The sequence below is a fragment of the Uloborus diversus genome, chromosome 6 (genome assembly GCF_026930045.1).
Source record: "Uloborus diversus isolate 005 chromosome 6, Udiv.v.3.1, whole genome shotgun sequence".
Classification (NCBI taxonomy): Eukaryota; Metazoa; Arthropoda; class Arachnida; order Araneae; family Uloboridae; genus Uloborus; species Uloborus diversus.
Genome location: NC_072736.1, coordinates 92,013,142 through 92,032,096, shown reverse-complemented (window position 1 = coordinate 92,032,096; position 18,955 = coordinate 92,013,142). Strand labels below are relative to the sequence as shown.

Genomic DNA, 18,955 nt, shown 5'->3' with positions numbered 1-18,955 from the left:
AATTATATAGTACTTCATACAGAGTCACTCGTCTGGTGTGCTAATTCTTTATTAGCTTCCAGTTTGTTTGGAGCTCTTGGCTCCTTTCAGGTTTTACGCCTCCAGGTCAGTTACTTCCTATTCCCGGCTGATGAGTGCTAAAAAGCACGAAATTGCAGTCCTCAGATGGAATGACCGAGCTGGCGGTGTATTTTATGATAATGTATTTTAAAATTATTTTAAACTTCAGCTTTTATTAAATGAAAAGAGTTTGTTTCTTTTTATTTCAATTAAGTATCACATAACACTAAATCGCAGACCAACAACTTTGTACTAAAATAAATTTAAAAATAAAATAAAAACAATAAAATAAATAAATAAATACATTAAAAATATCAATAATGAGTAATTATAAATTTATAATCTGAATATAGGAAAATAAAAATTTAAATATTTACACATTTTTTAACCCTTATAATATGTTATTTTATTAAAATTGATATTACTAAGGGGATACGGGAACTGCTCACATGAACCCTTAGATGCTGTGTTCACAAGAGCGTCATCATTTACCTTAAAAAAAAAAAAAAAAAAAAAAAAAAAAAAGAGAGAGAGAGAGAAAGAGAGAGAGAGAGAGGGAGGGGGAGAGGAGAGAGAGAGAGAGAGAGAGCATGATCCTTACTGGTTGGAAAAAGGGAAAAAATGATCAAATTTCAAAATTATTTAATTAAAATACAAGTATTTCAAATCTTTTCATGCATCAATTATTTACATTAATTTGATGTATGAAAAAATATTTAAATTATTTACATTCCTTTAAACTGTTTAGTGCGTATAAAGCGTAAATTTTCTTGAAATTAATAAAAATTTGATTTTGTAAAGCTTTTTTTTGGACATTGTAATATTTTTTCTTTTATATTCCAGTGTTATCTCACATTAAAAACTAGTATGTTGTGGCCATCACGAAACTTTCTTCTATATTTTTCTTTTCTTTTTTTTTTTTTTTTGATCCCTCCCCATGCTTGACAATATGCAATATTCCCGACAAAAACAAAATTACACATGCAAAAACTAGACGACCATCCCAATGTCTGAATTATTGAAAAAGTAAAGCAAAGAGCGAAAATTGAAAGTTATTTTAAAAGCCTTGCTTGAATTAATTACAAATATTTTATTTGTTAACAAACATAAGATGGCAACAGTTAAAAATTTTAAATCATTGAGATAATATTTCCTATCATTTCCATACAATTAAAATTACGAGAAATACGCAGACGACAATCTATTACGATTTATCTTTCTTATTGTTGCATTAATAAAAATATTTTTATTCGCAAAAAAAAAAAAAAAAAAAAAAATCAACACCTCTTGGAGCGATCGGCGTCAAAATTGAACCAAAGCCTGTTTACATATGGATTCACATATATTCCAAATTTCAACCAGAACGTAGCATTACTTCTTGAGATAGGGCACTCAAAATGGAAAAAAAGAACGGGTGATTGTGCTACCCCCTTTTTAGCTGTTGACACAAAAATAAAATCAGTTCTTATACCCACTAAGGGCTACTTGCCGATAAATTTTTCTTTCATTCCGTTCATTATTTCTTGAGATACAGCAGTCACAATTGACGACAAAAAACGTTCTATAGCTCAACCCCCGTTTGAGTTATTGACACCAAAATTGAATCAGCATCTGTTCCTGTTAATACCAACATATGGACCAAATTTTGTTTGATTCCGCCAGTTACTTCCTGAGGTAACTGGCGACTTCTTGAGGTAATAGCAAGCACGCGTAACTCGAAAAACGTCCCATTGCTCCACCCCCTTGGAGGAATTCGCGCCAAAAACTAATGGGCACAAGTTCACATAGGGGCACATATGTGTACTAAATTTCGTTCGATTTCATGCGGTAGTTTTTGTTGTAGAGCGGCCACAAAAAACTGGTCACACACAGACGTGACACACATACATACACACACAAACACACACACATACATACATACACACACACACACAGACAGACAGACATTTTCCAAAAATGGTCGAAATGGACTCAGCACACCTCAAAACGTTCGAATCCGTCAAAATTCGAAATTCGAAAATTTGCACGAATCCAATACTTTCTTCTATATATTAGATATAGAAGAAAGTAAAAAGATTTTGAATGTTTATATCATGGCTTGCAATAATTAAGTTTAGCTTATTTGTTTAAAATATGTTTTCACTCGAAGAAGACTGATAAAATTATATACAACACCTGCTAAAACAAAGAAGTTGCCACCACATAAACGTAAAATGGCCCGTTGATCTAACAGTTTGTGCCAAGAGGTAGGACTGGTACTGTCATTACTTGAGATTTTTTCAAGATTTTTTGCTTGAAGTAATCTTGGTTAAACATACCATGCTCACATGTCACAAAAAAAGCATGGCTATTTCTTTAAATTTAAGATAATTTAGTAATTTTTGATAATTGATTGCTTGCACCGACTCAAAATTACGAAAGTATACTTACATTAATTTAAAAACATAGTTATTAAGGATAATTAACAGATCAAAATATTTGCAAAAATATTTACTTAGGTGTACGTATATTAGATTATGAACTTAGTTATTAAAGTAAAATAAAAAAGTTTATTATTTTTTGCTTTTCGGTTTTTTCGGCGGTTTAATTTTTTTATTAAAAAGTTTTTACTTTGAGTTTTTTGTGGCTGTAATCTACTAATTAGTACAGGCTTGGTTTTTCATTACTTTAAAAAAAGGTACCTACCTTACTTTAACTGTTAACTGTTATATAATCTTACTTTAACTTTATCTGTTATGTAACATAAATACTTTAAAAAAAGTAAGCTTTATGCACCAACATGCGCAGGTGTACGAAAATTGCTACTTGAACGAGAAATCATCTAGCAGCAAATAAGGTATTTCTTAAACCTTACGAGGAATAAGCTTTAGCAGAAATACAGAGACTGAGAGGACTAAACACAAGAGACTGACAGGTTCAAAGCCCATTCATCATAAGTTTTTTATTTATTAATTTTTTTTTGTAATATACAACTCAGCATTAAAATTCTGTGAGGTAAAAATAAATCACCCCTATTTTCCCGCGCATAGGGTAGGAATTTTTTTTCCAAAATTTGTGTGGGACCAAAACTTCTGTTTTCCAATAAAAAATATATCAAAATCAGACTACTCTGTTTCTACCGAAATTCAATAGATTACCACTCAATTTCACAACACCATCTCAGGACCGTGACTAGATTTTTGTTTGATTCTGGGAGGGTTTTATCAATGAAATTTCTCGTGAAATCTGTATGATCAATTAAATTGGATTTCATTCGTATATTCTATTGATTTTGTCCCAGTAGCTTAAATGAGAGCGGGTTCTGCTTCAAGAGTCATTCCACGTCAACTGACCTAATTTTTCAAATCGTCCCCACTCGACCATCTTCGATTTGGATGAAGTTTTATAGAGGCGTAGAGATGCCTTTGAAACTAATCTATGCAAGTTTTCAGCTTCCAAGATCCAAATCCTGAAGATCTAGAATCTCCGAAAAATGTAATCCAAAACGGCGGATCAGCTTTTTGTGCCAAATTACCAAGTTTACACCAATTTTACAGAAAATTTTATTACACTGGAAGCCTGAAATTTTAGGCGCTGAAAGTATGGTTGACCGTTAGTATATTGAAGTATTTTTGTGAATTTGAGCTCTTTAGATTTTGTGTAGCATGCGCGTGAACTTGTGAAAAAGCGCGATGGGAAACTTTTTTCCTGGATTTAAGGTTGTCATAAAATGTAAACAAAATAATTAAAAACCTCTTACTGCGTGATTCCATTGTAAAAATGCTTGTTTTTAATGGGTTACAGTTACCGAGCTTAAATATGTATTTTCTGGAAGATATTGTGATTCAAAGTGGCTATCAAAACCCTTCAAGTGAACAATAGCCTATTTTCAAAGCGCTATAGCTCAAGTTTGTCATCTCGCATCTTCTTTTCGTTTATACCATTAGAAAGAACACACTTTTTCCTTTCAAAATAAGTTTTTTTCTTCGATGGTGTTCTTTCGAATAAGGATAAAAAAGCGAGCTTGAAATTATGTCACGCGTAAAGAATTGCCATGTTCATTCTCAGATTACGGTATATTTTATAACACTGGAAGCCTGAAATTTTAGGAGCTTAAAATACTTTTGATTGTCAACACGTTCTAGTAAAGTAAGACCAAAAAACGTTAGAAGAAGCACAAATTTGTAAATTACAGCAAACACGTGTTTCGGCGTTATAGGGAACGATCGCAAATTTTTTCAAACATATTTTTTTTAATATTTTAAGCTGATTTCTAGGAATAAAATATTCCTTACTTTTCTTCAAAAAAAAAAAAAAAGAACAAATAAAATAGCAGCACCTTTTAAAGAAAGCAGCTAATACACTTCTTTCCATTAAAAAAATTTTTTTAACAGCTTTCAAAACGAAAAAATAATAATAATAAGTTCATTAAAATAAATACATCATATAAAAAAAAAATCGTTTCTTTTTCCCCTGTTGCCAAAAATAATTTTTTAAACGAATTAATGCACTTACCAAAAAAAAAAAAAAAAAACAATAAAATGTCAACTTAAATAAATAATTTTCATTGTCAAAAAAAAAAAAAAAAATCGTCTGCGCATATTTTTCGAGTTTATTCACCAAAAACAAAATACCTAAATTAAAACTTTAGCGTGAAAATAAAAACAAATCATATCAACAATAATTATTTCACAGTTAAAACCATAGCAGCGGAGTCGGAATCGGAGTCAATCTCATTTTGGGATAAAAGAGTCGGAGTCGAATATCCAAGAATCGGAGTCAGTCATTTGTCCTCCGTGTATAAATGTTTGCCAAAGCTATGAAGTCAGAGTCGAAGTCGGGGAGTCGGAGTCCGATTAATTGTCGGGAACAGGAGTCAGAGTCGGTGTCAGGTGCCCCTAAATTCTCGGAGTCGGAGTAGGGAGTAGGTCGTTAAGAGCTATTTCCAACAAAGTTTGTTTGAAGTAAATCCGCCTTTAAGTTCGGAATCTATATTGACTTTCAGTTTCCCCTTAGGCGCTAATGTTAAGAGATTTGAACTGTTCAAAATTGAACGAAAACTTGTTCAAATCAAAAAGATATTTTCGATACATGTTTTTTATCAAAAGTTTTTCCCTACAAAGTTTGTTTGAAGCCACTTCGCTTCTAAGTTCAAGATTTATTTTTGATTTGAATTTCCCCGTAGGCGCTAATGTTAAGTTTTTTTTGAACTGTTCAAAATTGAACGAAAAATTATTCAAATCAAAAAATGAATTATGGGAATGAGATGTTCTTGCCGAGATCTTTCTAACAAAAAAAAATTTGTTCGAATCGGACTATTCATTCAAAAGTTATTAGGGGGGGGGGGGGGGGGACAGACAGACAGACCGACAGACATTTTTCCCCATCTCAATACCCTACTTTTCAATTTTTAATTTTTCAATATTTATCTAACTATTTTATTTATTTTTGACTTTTTTTTGTTTTTCGGGATATTTTTAAGATGTATTAAGCCTTCTTTCATGCTTTTTTCTTCTTTCTCTGATTTTTACTGGGAAAGTAGGCTAATGATTCAAATGCTAGAACTTTGTAATTCTATTGTCTATATGCATGTTTTTAATGGGTTATAGTTGCAGGGCGTAAATATTGATTTTCTAAGGGACATTGGCATCCAAAGTGGCTATCAAAGTAGTTCACATGAAAAATAGCCTGTTTTTAATGCCCTGTAGCTCAAGTTTGTCACCTTGCATCTTCCTTTCGTTGGTACCATGAGAAAGAACGTATTTTTTCCTATAAAAATAGGTTTTCTTTTCGATGGTGTTCTTTCAGATAAGATGGAAAAAATGAGCCTGATATACTATTTGTCGTTAGCGAGAAAATCTCGTTCTTAAATAAATTAAGAATGGTAAATGCCATGACAACCGACTTATAGGGATTTTGCAACTGTTATAAGTCACAAATTGTTTTTAATTAATTATTTAAAAAGATACTTTGCAAATTAAATATAATAAAAAAAAGAAAATTATCTTTTTCTTTCTAGTGTATCAGTCCGCTTCCAGAACAAAATACTTTTCTGATTCTAACATATTTCATTTACAAATTTTTTTTAAAATGATTAATAAAAAACTATTTCTAACTTATAACAGTTGCAAAATCCCTATAAGTCGGTTGTCACGGCATTCACCATTCTGTATTTATTTAAGAACGAGATTTTCTTGCTAACGACAAATAGTATATCAGGCTTATTTTTTCCCGCTTATCAGAAAGAACACCATCGAAAAGAAAATCTATTTTTATAGGAAAAAATATGTTCTTTCTCATGGTACCAACGAAAGGAAGATGCAAGTTGACAAACGTGAGCTACAGGGCATTAAAAACAGGCTATTCTTCATGTGAACTATTTTGATAGCCACTTTGGATGCCAATATCTCTTAGAAAATCAATATTTACGCTCTGCAACTATAACCCATGAAAAACATGCATATCGACAATAGAATTACAAAGTTCGAGCATTTGAATCATTTTTGTTCAGAATTTATGACATTCTAAAATCCAGGAAAAAGTTTCTTTGCTGTGTTTTGTCAAGACTTTGCATACGTGCTACACAAAAGTTAATAAACTCAAGCTCACAAAAATACTAGAAAGTGTTGACAACCAAAAGTACTTTAAGCTCCTAAAATTTCAGGCTTCCAGTGTTATAAAATATCCCGTAATCTAAGATTGAACATGGCAATTCTTTACGCGTGACATAATTTCAAGCTCGTTTTTTTATCCTTATTCGAAAGAACACCATCGAAGAAAAAAACTTATTTTGAAAGGAAAAAGTGTGTTCTTTCTAATGGTATAAACGAAAAGAAGATGCGAGATGACAAATTTGAGCTATAGCGCATTGAAAATTTTCTATTTTGTTCACTTGAAGGGTTTTGATAGCCACTTTGAATCACAATATCTTCCAGAAAATACATATTTAAGCTCTGTAACTGTAACCCATTAAAACCAAGCATTTTTACAATAGAGTAAGACATACGAGCTTTTGAATTATTTTTGTTCAGATTTTATGACAACCTAAAATCCAGGAAAAATTTTTCCCATCGCGCTTTTTCACAAGTTCATGCGCCTGATACACAAAATTTAACGAGCTCAAATTCACAAAAATACTTGAATACACTAACGGTCAATCATACGTTAAGCGCCTAAAATTTCAGGCTTCCAGTGTAACAAAAATTTCTTTAAAATTGGTGTAAACTTGGCAATTTGGCACAAAAAGCTAATCCGCCATCTTGGATCACATTTTTTGGAGATCCTAGATCCTCAGGATTTGGATCTAGGAAGCTGAAAATTTGCATTGATTAGTTTCAAAGGCATCTCTACTCCTCTATGAAATTTGATCCAAATCGGAGATAGTCGAGTGGAGACCCCTAGGTCACTTGACATGGAATGACTCTCAAGGGACTATGAGCAAACGAAAAAGGCAACGAATCTATTAAATAAAGATTACACTACATAACTTCACCTTTGTTAATATTCGATGGCTTTTTAATAACTCAAAAGAAAAGATGCGTGTAATATACACGCATATATATATATATATATATATATATATATATATATATATATATATATATATATATATATATATATATATGTATGTGTGTGTGTGTGTGTGTGTGTGTGTGTGTGTGTGTGTGTCTGTGTCTGTGTCTGTGTCTGTGTGTGTCTGTGTGTGTATTTCGTAGATATTGTCAGCATTATTTCTTACAAAACAGTGCAAGATTTTCCTCCATATTTTGAATACCAGGAGCAAACAAAACTTAATTTGAAAGTGCTAAACTCTATGTTTAAAATATTTTATAAATGTCAAAAAAATATGAACTTATAAAGTATTACTTCGAATGCGTGTATATATATATATATATATATATATATATATATATATATATATATATATATATATATATATATATATATATATATATATATATATATATATAAAGATTGAGAATAAAGCACTGAGTTCGTACAACTGTTCAATAATAATTTCATTTTTCAAATGAAATTTAAAAATAAATAAATATAAACAATAAATAAACAATAATTGTATTTTTTTTGCAGAAAAAGGCATGCAAAACATTTTTTGTTCTAGTTTTGAAACATTGCAGAGGAGGTTTGAACACTAAGCCCACACCTTGTATACACCCTGCCCCATTCACATTTTGTCCATTTACATCTGCTACGGAAATTATATTCCGAGTTTTTGATAGAGAAAACAGACAAAAATGAATGAAAGTATCACTAACATAAAGAAATAATTTAATAATAATATCATTACAACAAAAATAAGATATATAAGGAAATTAAATTCCACACTTGTGGCATGCACAGGCTTCCGGCTCCTTGAGGTGAATGACCATCGTTCCTTGCTGTCCGAAAATTCTTTTCCCGTCCTGCGTGTAGCAGTCCGTTAGAAGTATTTCTCTTTGTCTCATCCACGTCTCACGGCAGCAATGGCATTCCTATGTCAAAGATTTTGAAAGAAATATTTAGCTCGATTTTAAAATAGTGTCCCAGTTTGATTGACTTTTTGAAGTGATAATTTCTTATGGGAGGGTAAACCGATTTGTGACTTAACGCACGTAACGGCGCATCTCTCGTCAGGCATTCCTTCCGTTCGCGCATACGACAGAAGCGCGCATGGTCGGGGAAATTTTGTTTCTTTACTCTTTGAGTCGGCTTTAAGCGTTAAGTCATAGTAGAAAAAGTGATGATACTAACAGAAGATGGATGATCGTCGCAAAATAAAGCAATCTCCTAACGAAAGGTGAGTTTAATAATACAATATAATACCATTAACATTGTAAACAATATATATTCAAAACAGTATTTAATCTCTAAATTTATTTTCGAAACAAAAACATTTTTGCGATTAGTTATACTAAAAATATCTCGTTTCATTTAGGGTTTTGAACTGTGATAAGGTGTTCCTATTTTAAACGAACTTCATCCCCGCAGACTCCGCAACGCGGGGGTTGGGGACGACCGAGAAAACAAAAAGTAATAAATAAGCATTTAACTTGTGCATCACAGAGTAAAATCTAAAATGTTTCGTAAGTTTGAGTGTTTTTTCTGATAAACGAAATATTTAGAAAAGACTCATTTTTAATTTTTTGTTTTTGCGCCGACATCAAAACTTATGTTTAAAAGTAGTCTGAATGGTGATCAAAGAGTAAAATTATTTTTCGTTCAGAGCAATTTTGAAGTCGGTTCTTTTTTTCTTCAAATTTTTTTTTAAATAAAAATCTAACGAGCAAGCACCTTTCTCTCTTTCTTACGTATTCAAACGTTCAATATTTATTTACAAATTATTATTTTAGGGCTATTCAAATGGAAGTTGTTACAGATGTGCATCAATATCAGCAACAGACGCAACAATACTCGCAACGAAATATACAATCAACTCGAATACGATCTTCAAATGTTGAACCCCAAAGAAGACACAGAGAAAAGAAAAAAGCAGATAAAATGAATGCCGTTCATCTACAGCAAGAACAACATGATGTTCAAATAAATAAACGCCAACCACAATCTCATGCTGAACGCCAAAAAAAATATAGAAAATTATTTCTTGAACGACAGCAGCAACAATTTTGCTTCTGATCGAGCTAAAAATTTAGTATCGTTTCTACAATCCAAATTACAGTTACAAATGATTAATAAGCCAAAAGACGCCACTACAAGTCACGGAACTGTACTTGATGCAATCTTTGCAATATAGTTTGACAACATACAGTAGAAAAATTTCCTGCTTATTATAGCTACCCTAAGCCATTTGTTATTTTCATAGGATTAAATAATAATAATAATTTAATCCTATGAAAATTATCACTTCTGCCGAGCGTACCGTGACGCTCATTTTTGTTTTGTTTATTTATTTGTTTTTAAATGATGGGTAATAGTTTCGATATCAGATAGTGTAGTGTGCAGTAGCAATAGGTAAAATCTGTATGGGTGAATTAGAGAAAGAAAAAAAAAAAAGAGAGTTTTGTGGTCAAACCATATTTTATAGAGGACGTGAAAGGCTAAAGCTTCTCTGGGTGGATGATGTGGAAGATAATAGTCAGGTAGACCGGGCTCGTTTACGCAGTGCCCTTTTTTCAAAACGAGTTATAACTGGAGAGCCAGCAGGCATACCAAATTGATGCTGCTCCCTAGCAAATATTCTCACAAGTTTTTGAGCATCAGTCGAGTTTCTGTCTAGCATGTAGAAAGAATAATCTGTCATCTACCAAGTCGAGTAAATTTTGTGTTAAACGTTTTGAAGCTTATAGTGAATAAAAAATACTTAGTTAAGAAAGAACAAATATTTAAAAATGAGCAAAATATTATCCTTTTTTGACAACTGTATTTGTATCAACTAAAATGTTATTAATTTTTTTTTGCACATTAGAAACAAAAGCAAATTAGCAAGAAATCCATCATCTATTATTTGTAAATATACAGGCGAACCAAATGACCTTTTAGTTTTCTACTACGGGCAAAGCCGTGCGGATACCACTAGTATGTTAATAAAGAAGTCCAACCTTTGGAGGCAAGGGCACCCCATACTTTCAGTCATTTATTATAACACAACATCAAAAACGTTGTAAAACCAAATTCTATACTTTCCTGACTGTACTATTCCATTTCGCTGTTTCAGAAATAACAACATTTTTGTTCAAAAATTCAAGCTGTTTTTAATTCAAACAAAATATCCTGTAATCCGCCACAGAAACTTAGTGTTCTCGCCATGTATGATTTCGGTGGTAGGCGATTTCATTTTGATTTATCTTATGGGATATAAATAAATTAATTTTATCAAAATTTAATGCGAAATTTAGAACACGTCATTACACTTTCAAAATTACTTGTTGCAGTACCATAAAATCTCATTATATGAATACCAATGCAACGGAATACCTGTTTGAATGAAACTGATGTTAAGGGGGGAGGAGGGGAGGGTGAAGCACCCCCCCCCCCCCCCACGAAACTCGAAATGTTTTGTACCGTAAAACAGAAGAAAGTTTTTTCTTTTTTTTTTTACTTACTTGTTCCAGAAAGGAAAGTAACAAAGTATTTTCAATTCTTAATTGTGTAACTATTAAACAAGTGAAAATTTGTGGAAATACAGAATAAGCAATTCTAGTTTTTATTTGCTGCAAAGTATACTTGAAATTTAGACACCTATTAGGATTTCCTGCTCTCTTTCCCAATTCAATTCAGAGCCGTAGAGGGCCAAGGCAGGCCCCTTGTTATTTTGTTAGACTTCTCCTCCTCCCCCCAAAACTCTTATAAAGCTTAGACTAAGCCGATTTCGGGACTCCCCAAAGGTCGGGTCCCTAGTTTTCGATTAGGCTAGCATCTGATTACTAAGATGTGCCTAATACAGCTATTTGATACATCCTGCATAAAAAACGCAAAAATCACGATTCTCGCGTTTTTGCAGCATATTTTTCAAGATAAATTTTTGTGAACTAAACTATTTTTTTGTGCATAACTTTTGAAAGTTTTGTTTGCCTGTTTTTCTTCATAATTTTGTAATCTTAATTACCCCCCCATAAAAGGACTCAAAATACAGATTTTTATATCTATTTTTCAAAAATTTTCCCTGAGGAACCCCCTCAAATTATGGATATTCTACATTATTCCACTTAAAGGGCCATTTTCCTGTTAATCTTCTCACTACATGGAGAATAAAAAAATAATAAGAAATTAAAATAAACATAAAAAAAAAAGTGGGAGCATAAAAAAAATAAAAAAAACCGAGACAAAAACGTGTGTATGTGTGTGTTAGAGCAAAGTGCGAATCCAGGACCCTCCCGAAAAAAATTCTGGATATGGCCTTGCATTGCTTGAACTCTAATACAACTAAATTCCCATTATAAGGAATAAAATTAAAATCGGGATTTTATCGCATTTACAAAGGAATTCTGCATTCTTGAAATCTTCGTTACTTTTATCTTTAAACTAAATAACGCAATGAATTAAATATTTGGTAACAATAAGTACAAGTCAAGTATAGGTTTGGCAAAGCGGTACCTATACTTGACGTTAAATTATTCTAATACAATAACCTCTTGAACCATTGGTAAAGTATAAAAGTTTAGTATAATTAGTAATAGAAACACCAAAGTTTGATACGGATTGAAGTAGTTTAAGCTAACGTAATTGCATAAGTAATCCTTCTTAATGCCTTACGTCTGAAATATTAACTAATTTCAAAACTTACACCATCGAAAATCAAATCATTAGTTTCATTACATAAGATTTGCATATAACAAAGATTAAGCCATGCTTGTTAGCTTTGGTGCTAATGTCCGTAGTAAAACCTTAGCATTTGACACATCGGCTGATTGAATTTGCAAAACCGAATTAAGAAATTCCAGAGTTGAAATAAAAACGAGGGGAAGGTGAGACCCCCTTAAAAGAAAATTTCAAAACACAGAAAGGTTTGAATATGAATAACAAATCAGTCTTTTTTGCAAGTTCACAGACACATTAAAACACTGTAGAGTACAGATTGTTAGATTTCATAGGAAAACTAGGTACCCGACGCGCGTTGCTACGCCAACAAAAAAATACATCATTATAGGGGAGACCGGGGCAAGATGACGAGCCGGGCAAGATGACGAATGCCTTAATGTTTGCGTTTTAAACTAGGTAACTGCATCAACTGCATGCTACTGGCTCTCCTATCCGCTGTTCGTTCAGCAATAATATTATAGACGCTGAAGTCGCCATATTTGTGTCAGTTCTGAAGCTCTGATTGTTTACCGTTGCCACGATATAACTTTTACGCATGTGTAAATAAGCTTTGCTGCATACACATGTAGGATATATCGTGTCTCTTGAGTATTTATGAGTAACTTAGTTTAAATACTACCTATTACCATGAATAAATGTCAATTAATCGCCTTTTTTTATGGAAATGGAGAAGAATCCGTTCAAACAGGCAGTCTGGGGCAAGATGACGGGCAGCAACGCGGGGCAAGATGACGAGCTTGCCTATTGCAAGTGCTTTAAAATTTATTAAACTAACTATGTTGTCCACTTTATTAAATTCCTGTAAACGCTGTGTGTTTGTCCACGCGACCTTGCGCTTCTCCTCTGGGGCTGAAGAACGCATTGAATCAAGGGAGGTATCGTTCGAAAGCGGGTGACCAGGGGCGATTTATAAACTAGTTGACCAAATGACTAATTGAATGAATTAAATCAAGCAAAGAATCTCCTGCTCTGTTGTTGATTATTGACAATCATAAACCTCACATAACTTTGCAGGCTATTTTATATTGCAGTAAAAAAAATTATCATGGTTGGGTTGCCATTTCACACATCGCATTGTCTCTAGCTCCTGATGCGTCATTTTTCTGCCCATTAAAAATCTACTATAGCCAAGCATGTGACAACTTTATGGTCATTCATCAAGGACAAACTATCACAGAAAAAAAAATATTAGTGAGCTTTTGAGCACCGCTTACTTCAAAGCAAGCTACAGTTGGAAATGCCGATAAAGGGTTTAAAGAATAAGGTATCAAGTCTCATAATTTTCTTGCTTTTAGCGAACTATGACGTTGTTGGCTCTGAAATTGAGAATAATAGTACTAATCCTCAGACCAACATATAAATCCCTTAGACGAAGCAGAAGTTATGGCAAATGCTGATTCAGATACACCAAAGAAGCATGTTAGTGTTTTTGATTTCAATGCATTGTCTAAAGCAACATAATGCGAGAAAACAAAAACTGAAGCTCAAACATTCTTACAAGCACATCCATCAAAGAAATGTCAGAACAAGGAGCAAAGCGGGAGGAAAAAAAGAAGAATTATTTTAAAATACAAGAAAAATAAACTCGTGAAGCTAAAAAGGGAGTAAGAAAAAAAAAAAAAAAAAAAACTCAGACCAAGTTCCTGTAGGCCCAAGTCTATTACTGTGGGCCCGTATTTATGCCAAGCAATGCAGTTGCATCAAATTCAAAGAATAGTATTCTAAGATGCCTTGCTTGGAAAGTGATATTTTGTGATCCTCCAACAGAAGAATGGATCCAGGGCTGTAAAATTCAAGAGTGGTGGCATGAGGAATGTTTAATCATGAAAATGGTATTTTTATTTGTGTCTATTGTTAGCTGCACAACGTAACACTTGAACATAACGCTACAATGCATTACGCTTAATTTGATACTTAGTAAGATGTAAAAACACTATTATCATTTGTAAAACTAGGTAACATATTCAAAACATAAAATATGTTCAACCTTTTTCAACGTTGTCATCTTGCCCCTAGGTCAAAGTCATCTTGCCCCAGTACTGGGGCAAGATGACGATTTGTTAAGGTTATGAAAAAATAAAAATATCCTTCGTTATTTTTATGTGAAAAATTAAATGGTAATATATTGAATACTACAAAGGACTACTCTAACTGCTCATCTATATATATAAAACGCTTATGCGTGGCGCAAAACGAGCCTTTATTTCTTTCTCTCCGTTGGCAACGATCCGCTTTGTTTACGATCGTTGTTTACAAGTGCTGCCGACTCGCTTCTAGTGTTAGATGTCTAGCGTTAGAATTTTGAGTTTTGAATGAGTGTTTTCGATCACTTGAATATAATTTACAAAGAAGAAAGCAGTGTGCTTGGGAGTCTCTAGATGAAAGATTTAAACGCTGAGCGGTAAGAAATGCTGCCGATAGGATTAGACGCGCAAACGCACGCCGTGAACCGGGAATTGCAAATCGAGTGATTTCTGTGTAAGTGTTTTCAAGCATATTTCCGGTATAATCATGCACTTTACTGGAGAAAAGAGTTGAAATGACAGTGATAGTAATGAAACTGGAGAAAAATATTATTTTATTTTTAAAAAAATGCTAATAATAACACTGATATTTATATCCTCGAATACCACTTATTTTATCCGATACTAACGTGCCTTTTAAATTCAAACGTGAACAATTTCCTGTTAGATTAGCCTTCCTAATAACTATAAATAACGCACAGAGTCAAACTTTTAATAAATTTTTTTAGTTTGACAAAACTACTTTTCAGTTACAGACATGTCATATGTACCTAAGGCATTCAAAAGTCATAGTATCTGAAAACCCAGAAATTTTCTATTGTGTATCCAGAGAAGTATTATGATTTTCTTCTTTTTTTAAAAAAAATCCTTTGCAAAGTTAATGTTGATGTCAAAAGGTAAATTGCCCTTAACCATAGTGCTTACAAAAAATAAAGTTCCCTACTTACGAGGGCTGCAGAATCGGAGGAAAATGTCTTACTCCGACTACAGGATTTTTAGAGACTACGACTCCTTTACCCAAAATTAGTCTGACTCCGGCTGTGACTCCTCAAATATTGGGAGAGCTGCGAATTTTGATAGAAAATCCTACTGACTCCGTCTCTTGAAATTTTAAACCTTTGACTCCGACTCCTTTACCATAAAACCTGTCCGACTCCACAGCCCTGCTATAGCTTACCATGAAAAGAAGGTTGATGACTTTAATGCAAAAACATCATTTGTAATAGGTTGTTTGTTATTATTTTGGAATAGATAGGATTAGCGAGACCATGCCTCTTACTCTTTGGTGCTTTCTGGAAGATTCTACCTATTACAAATGATGTTTCCCTTACAGGTCATCCGCCTTCTTTTCGTGGTCAAGCTTAACTAACTGCAACCTGTAAATACTGAATTTTTTTTCCAAACAAATTTTTTATATACAGTGAAGCACCGCTTATACGTTTTTGAATGGACTATGAAAAAAGCGTACAGATGAAAAAATGTATAATTGGTAAAGAAAATATATATTAGACCCTCCAGGGACAATTTAAAAAACATATAATTGATAAAAACGAATAGAAGAGAAACGTATAAACTGTGCTTCACTGTACTATGTTATTCCACATAGACTAAATGAATTTATTGGACAATTCTCATTGCAAAACATGTCGCTTAGTTTTGCAATGCATTGAAATTAAGAACTGAACAACAATGACAAAGTAAAACAACAAATTGAATCGTGAAGACCGGAAGAGCAAAACATTTCACATACTTTTGCAATGGCATTGATGTTAAGAACTGAGCCACAGTGGCAAAGTAAAGCAACAAATTGAATCGGGAAACCTGATTTTACTGCTAATATGTTTTCACAAAATCATTTTGACCCTCTGTTTTATTTATAGTTATTAGGAAGGCTAATCTAACAGGAAATTGTTTACGTTTGAATTTAAAAGGCATATTGCTATCGAATGAAATAAATGATATCCGAGGTATGACAAATATTAGTGTTATATAATAATCAATAATTTTTTTTTTGGTACAATAATATTTTTCTCCAGTTTTACAATTATCAGTCTTAGGTCAACCCTTTTTTTCCAGTAAAGTGCATGATTAGTCCGTAAATGTATTCGGAAACACTTGCAAAATTCTCTCGATTTGAAGACAGTGTAAATTTGTGCACCTTAGCGTATCGGCAGCATTTCTGACCAATCTGCGTTTAGATCTTTCATTTAAAGACTCCATAGCCCACTGCTCTCTTCTTCGTAAATTATATTCAAGTGTTCTGAAGCCCAGAGGTAGCCCTTCCACACTGCAGGTTCGGGTTCGATCTCCGGGTTGGGCATGATTGATTCAGCTGTTCATTCCTTCAGTGGGTCGATAAAATAAGTACCAAGTATACTTGGGAACTAAACCCACGGGGTTCCGCATTAGGCTGACCTCTTAAACGAAAACATCTGCCTAGCACCCCAGAGCCCTTGGTCAGAAGGAGTGAGATGGGTCAACACCCACAGTAGGCCTTGGCCCTCATAAGCTGTCGTGCCACTGGATTTGGTTTCTTGACTTTTAAAACACTCATTCTAACATTTTTTGACTAAATCGCTGCTTTCAGAGAATGTCAAAAGTTGCTTGCTCTTTGCAACTGTTAGACATTTTGAAACATATATATATACACATATTTTGACACTGAACATAGTATACTTAATGGCCATGAAATGGTTTTAAGTGTGTTAACATTGTAGGGTTTTTTTTCACTGTAATTTCTTTTGTATTCAGAAAATGTAGGAAAGAAAGATTATATTATGTTTGTAAATTTAGTACAAAAATATCCCTTTGCATACTTCTCTCAAAAGATAATGGAATTGCAAACTTTTGCTTTATAATAATCCACTGCATGAGTTGCATGTCAAAGTAATTTTCCCCCTTTAAATGTATGAAAATAATAAGTGTTATGATATTCATATTAAGAAAAGAAAAACTACTTTTTAAGATAAAGATAAAACTAGACCAATATTTGGTGACCGGTGAGCGAGCGTAGCGAGCTCGGATCGCGAAGCGATCCGAAGGAACTGCGTAAGCAGTTCCGGGGGTTGGCGAGCGTTAGCGAGCAGGGGGCAATAGCCCCCTAGTGTAAATTTAATTTTACTATCCTTAAAAATAAATTAATAAACCACGAAAATTGTTAGCATAGTCATCTTGCCCCGGTCTCCCCTACTGATTTTCATGAAAATCGATTGAACGGGTCAGAAGTTGCTACTGTGCAGTGCCACCTGGTGGCGAGTGGCTTCAATGAACATTTTATGCACCTTCTCCGTGGAAAAATACATATATATAGCAATTTTCATAATAATCGGTCCAGGTATCAAGTGAAGCCGTGACTGTACTCACATTTTGTACTCACGCAGTTTGCAAAATCAATCAATCGCTAAAAATATCAAATAGAAAAAGTTTTAAATCCCCCCGTTGCATGAAAAGCCATAAAACAATAAAGAAAGAATTTATTTGTTCAAACTCAAGAAAAATAGCAACAGCTATCTTCTTATCAATGAGTCTTTCACGCGAATTAATTTCTGCAGCCGATAATTTTATTCGTATTTATCCAATGGATTGTGACTTAAATTGGAATAAAAAAGGAACTATCGATCGGATTTTTTTCGAACTGGTCTATAAACATTCCCAGTACCAAAAATAACAAACGGTGAAAGTTTCAGCCAAATCTGCCGGGTAGTTTTTGAGTTCATGGATGACATACAGACAAACATTCATTTATATATATATATAGATGAGTTGGCAAGATTATTCCACATTTATTCAATACCAGTGCTATAGTTTATGTTGTAATTAATCTCTTACTTTTAAGAAGCCTGTTGGTGTGACGACGCTAGGTTGTATCTGTGACGTGCAAGTACCCTCACACTTGGTGACGCCAATTGTTCCTTCACACGAGCGAACGACGTTGCCCAAATCATCGTATTCTTCCTTCATCACTTGGATGGTAGATGGTAAGGTCTCGCACGTGTCCCTCATGATAGCTGCGGATTCGGAGACATCAGCAGATTTCTGGATTTCGGATTTTGGTTGGTCCCGACACAAAATTGGATTGGAAATGGAAAGAAGGCAACAAGCAAAGATCAAATAAGAAGTCAATGTCATCTGCAAAGAAAATAAGAAATGTTCGGGAAAAAAGTGATATTTCTCTCGATCTTTTGATACAGTATAAGTGCTGAACAAAATATTTTGTTGTGTTAATAGTGTTAAAAGAACTAATTCACGAATAGTAAGAATGACTAAGGGTGGATACAGAAATAGTTTTTGGCAGGGGCACCGAGAAATGAAAAGTGTCTCCTTCCCCATACAACTTTTTTTATAAAAAAAGTTCTCATGAGGTTCTTAAATTTCTTTTTTTTTAAAGAACCTTTGAAGCCAATTAAGTAACTTTAAAGTAGAAAGTACTGCACCAACATATGATTTGTGTAATTCGAATATTACGTTAAGCGTCTTTCCCTACATTTTCCCTTTCAACCCAATAGCATTTTTTTTTGAGACATATCACAATTATTTTCCGTTTACTACAAGGCAAAAATTTCGGTTTTTTTTCCCTTCAAAACAAAAAAAAAAAGAAAAAAAAAAAAAAAACCCCA

The 18,955-nt window shown here is 33.3% G+C and overlaps 1 protein-coding gene and 1 long non-coding RNA gene across 2 annotated transcripts in view; one reads left to right on the top strand and one right to left on the bottom strand.

Moving 5' to 3' along the window:
• LOC129223757 (uncharacterized) overlaps positions 1 to 18,298 on the top strand; it is a 31,325-nt gene extending 13,027 nt beyond the window's left edge. Inside the window, exon 3 of the long non-coding RNA XR_008580645.1 lies at positions 18,175 to 18,298. This is a non-coding gene — a long non-coding RNA (uncharacterized LOC129223757). The remainder of the gene's footprint in view (positions 1 to 18,174) is intronic.
• On the bottom strand, positions 8,312 to 18,539 carry LOC129223756 (partner of bursicon-like). The gene is made up of 2 exons (XM_054858116.1): positions 18,168 to 18,539; positions 8,312 to 8,531 (listed from the first exon to the last, which is right to left on the bottom strand). The coding sequence occupies exons 1-2, from the start codon at positions 18,465 to 18,467 to the stop codon at positions 8,373 to 8,375; spliced, it is 459 nt and encodes a 152-aa protein (XP_054714091.1). The 5' UTR covers positions 18,468 to 18,539; the 3' UTR covers positions 8,312 to 8,372.
• Between the last annotated feature and the right edge of the window lie 416 nt (positions 18,540 to 18,955).

Coding starts and splice junctions, on each gene's coding strand:
- LOC129223756 (XM_054858116.1), bottom strand. CDS start 18,467: ATGACATTGACTTCTTATTTGATCTTTGCTTGTTGCCTTCTTTCCATT. Junction 8,532..18,167: donor CACCAACAGGCTTCTTAAAA/GTAAGAGATTAA, acceptor TCTTTGACATAG/GAATGCCATTGCTGCCGTGA.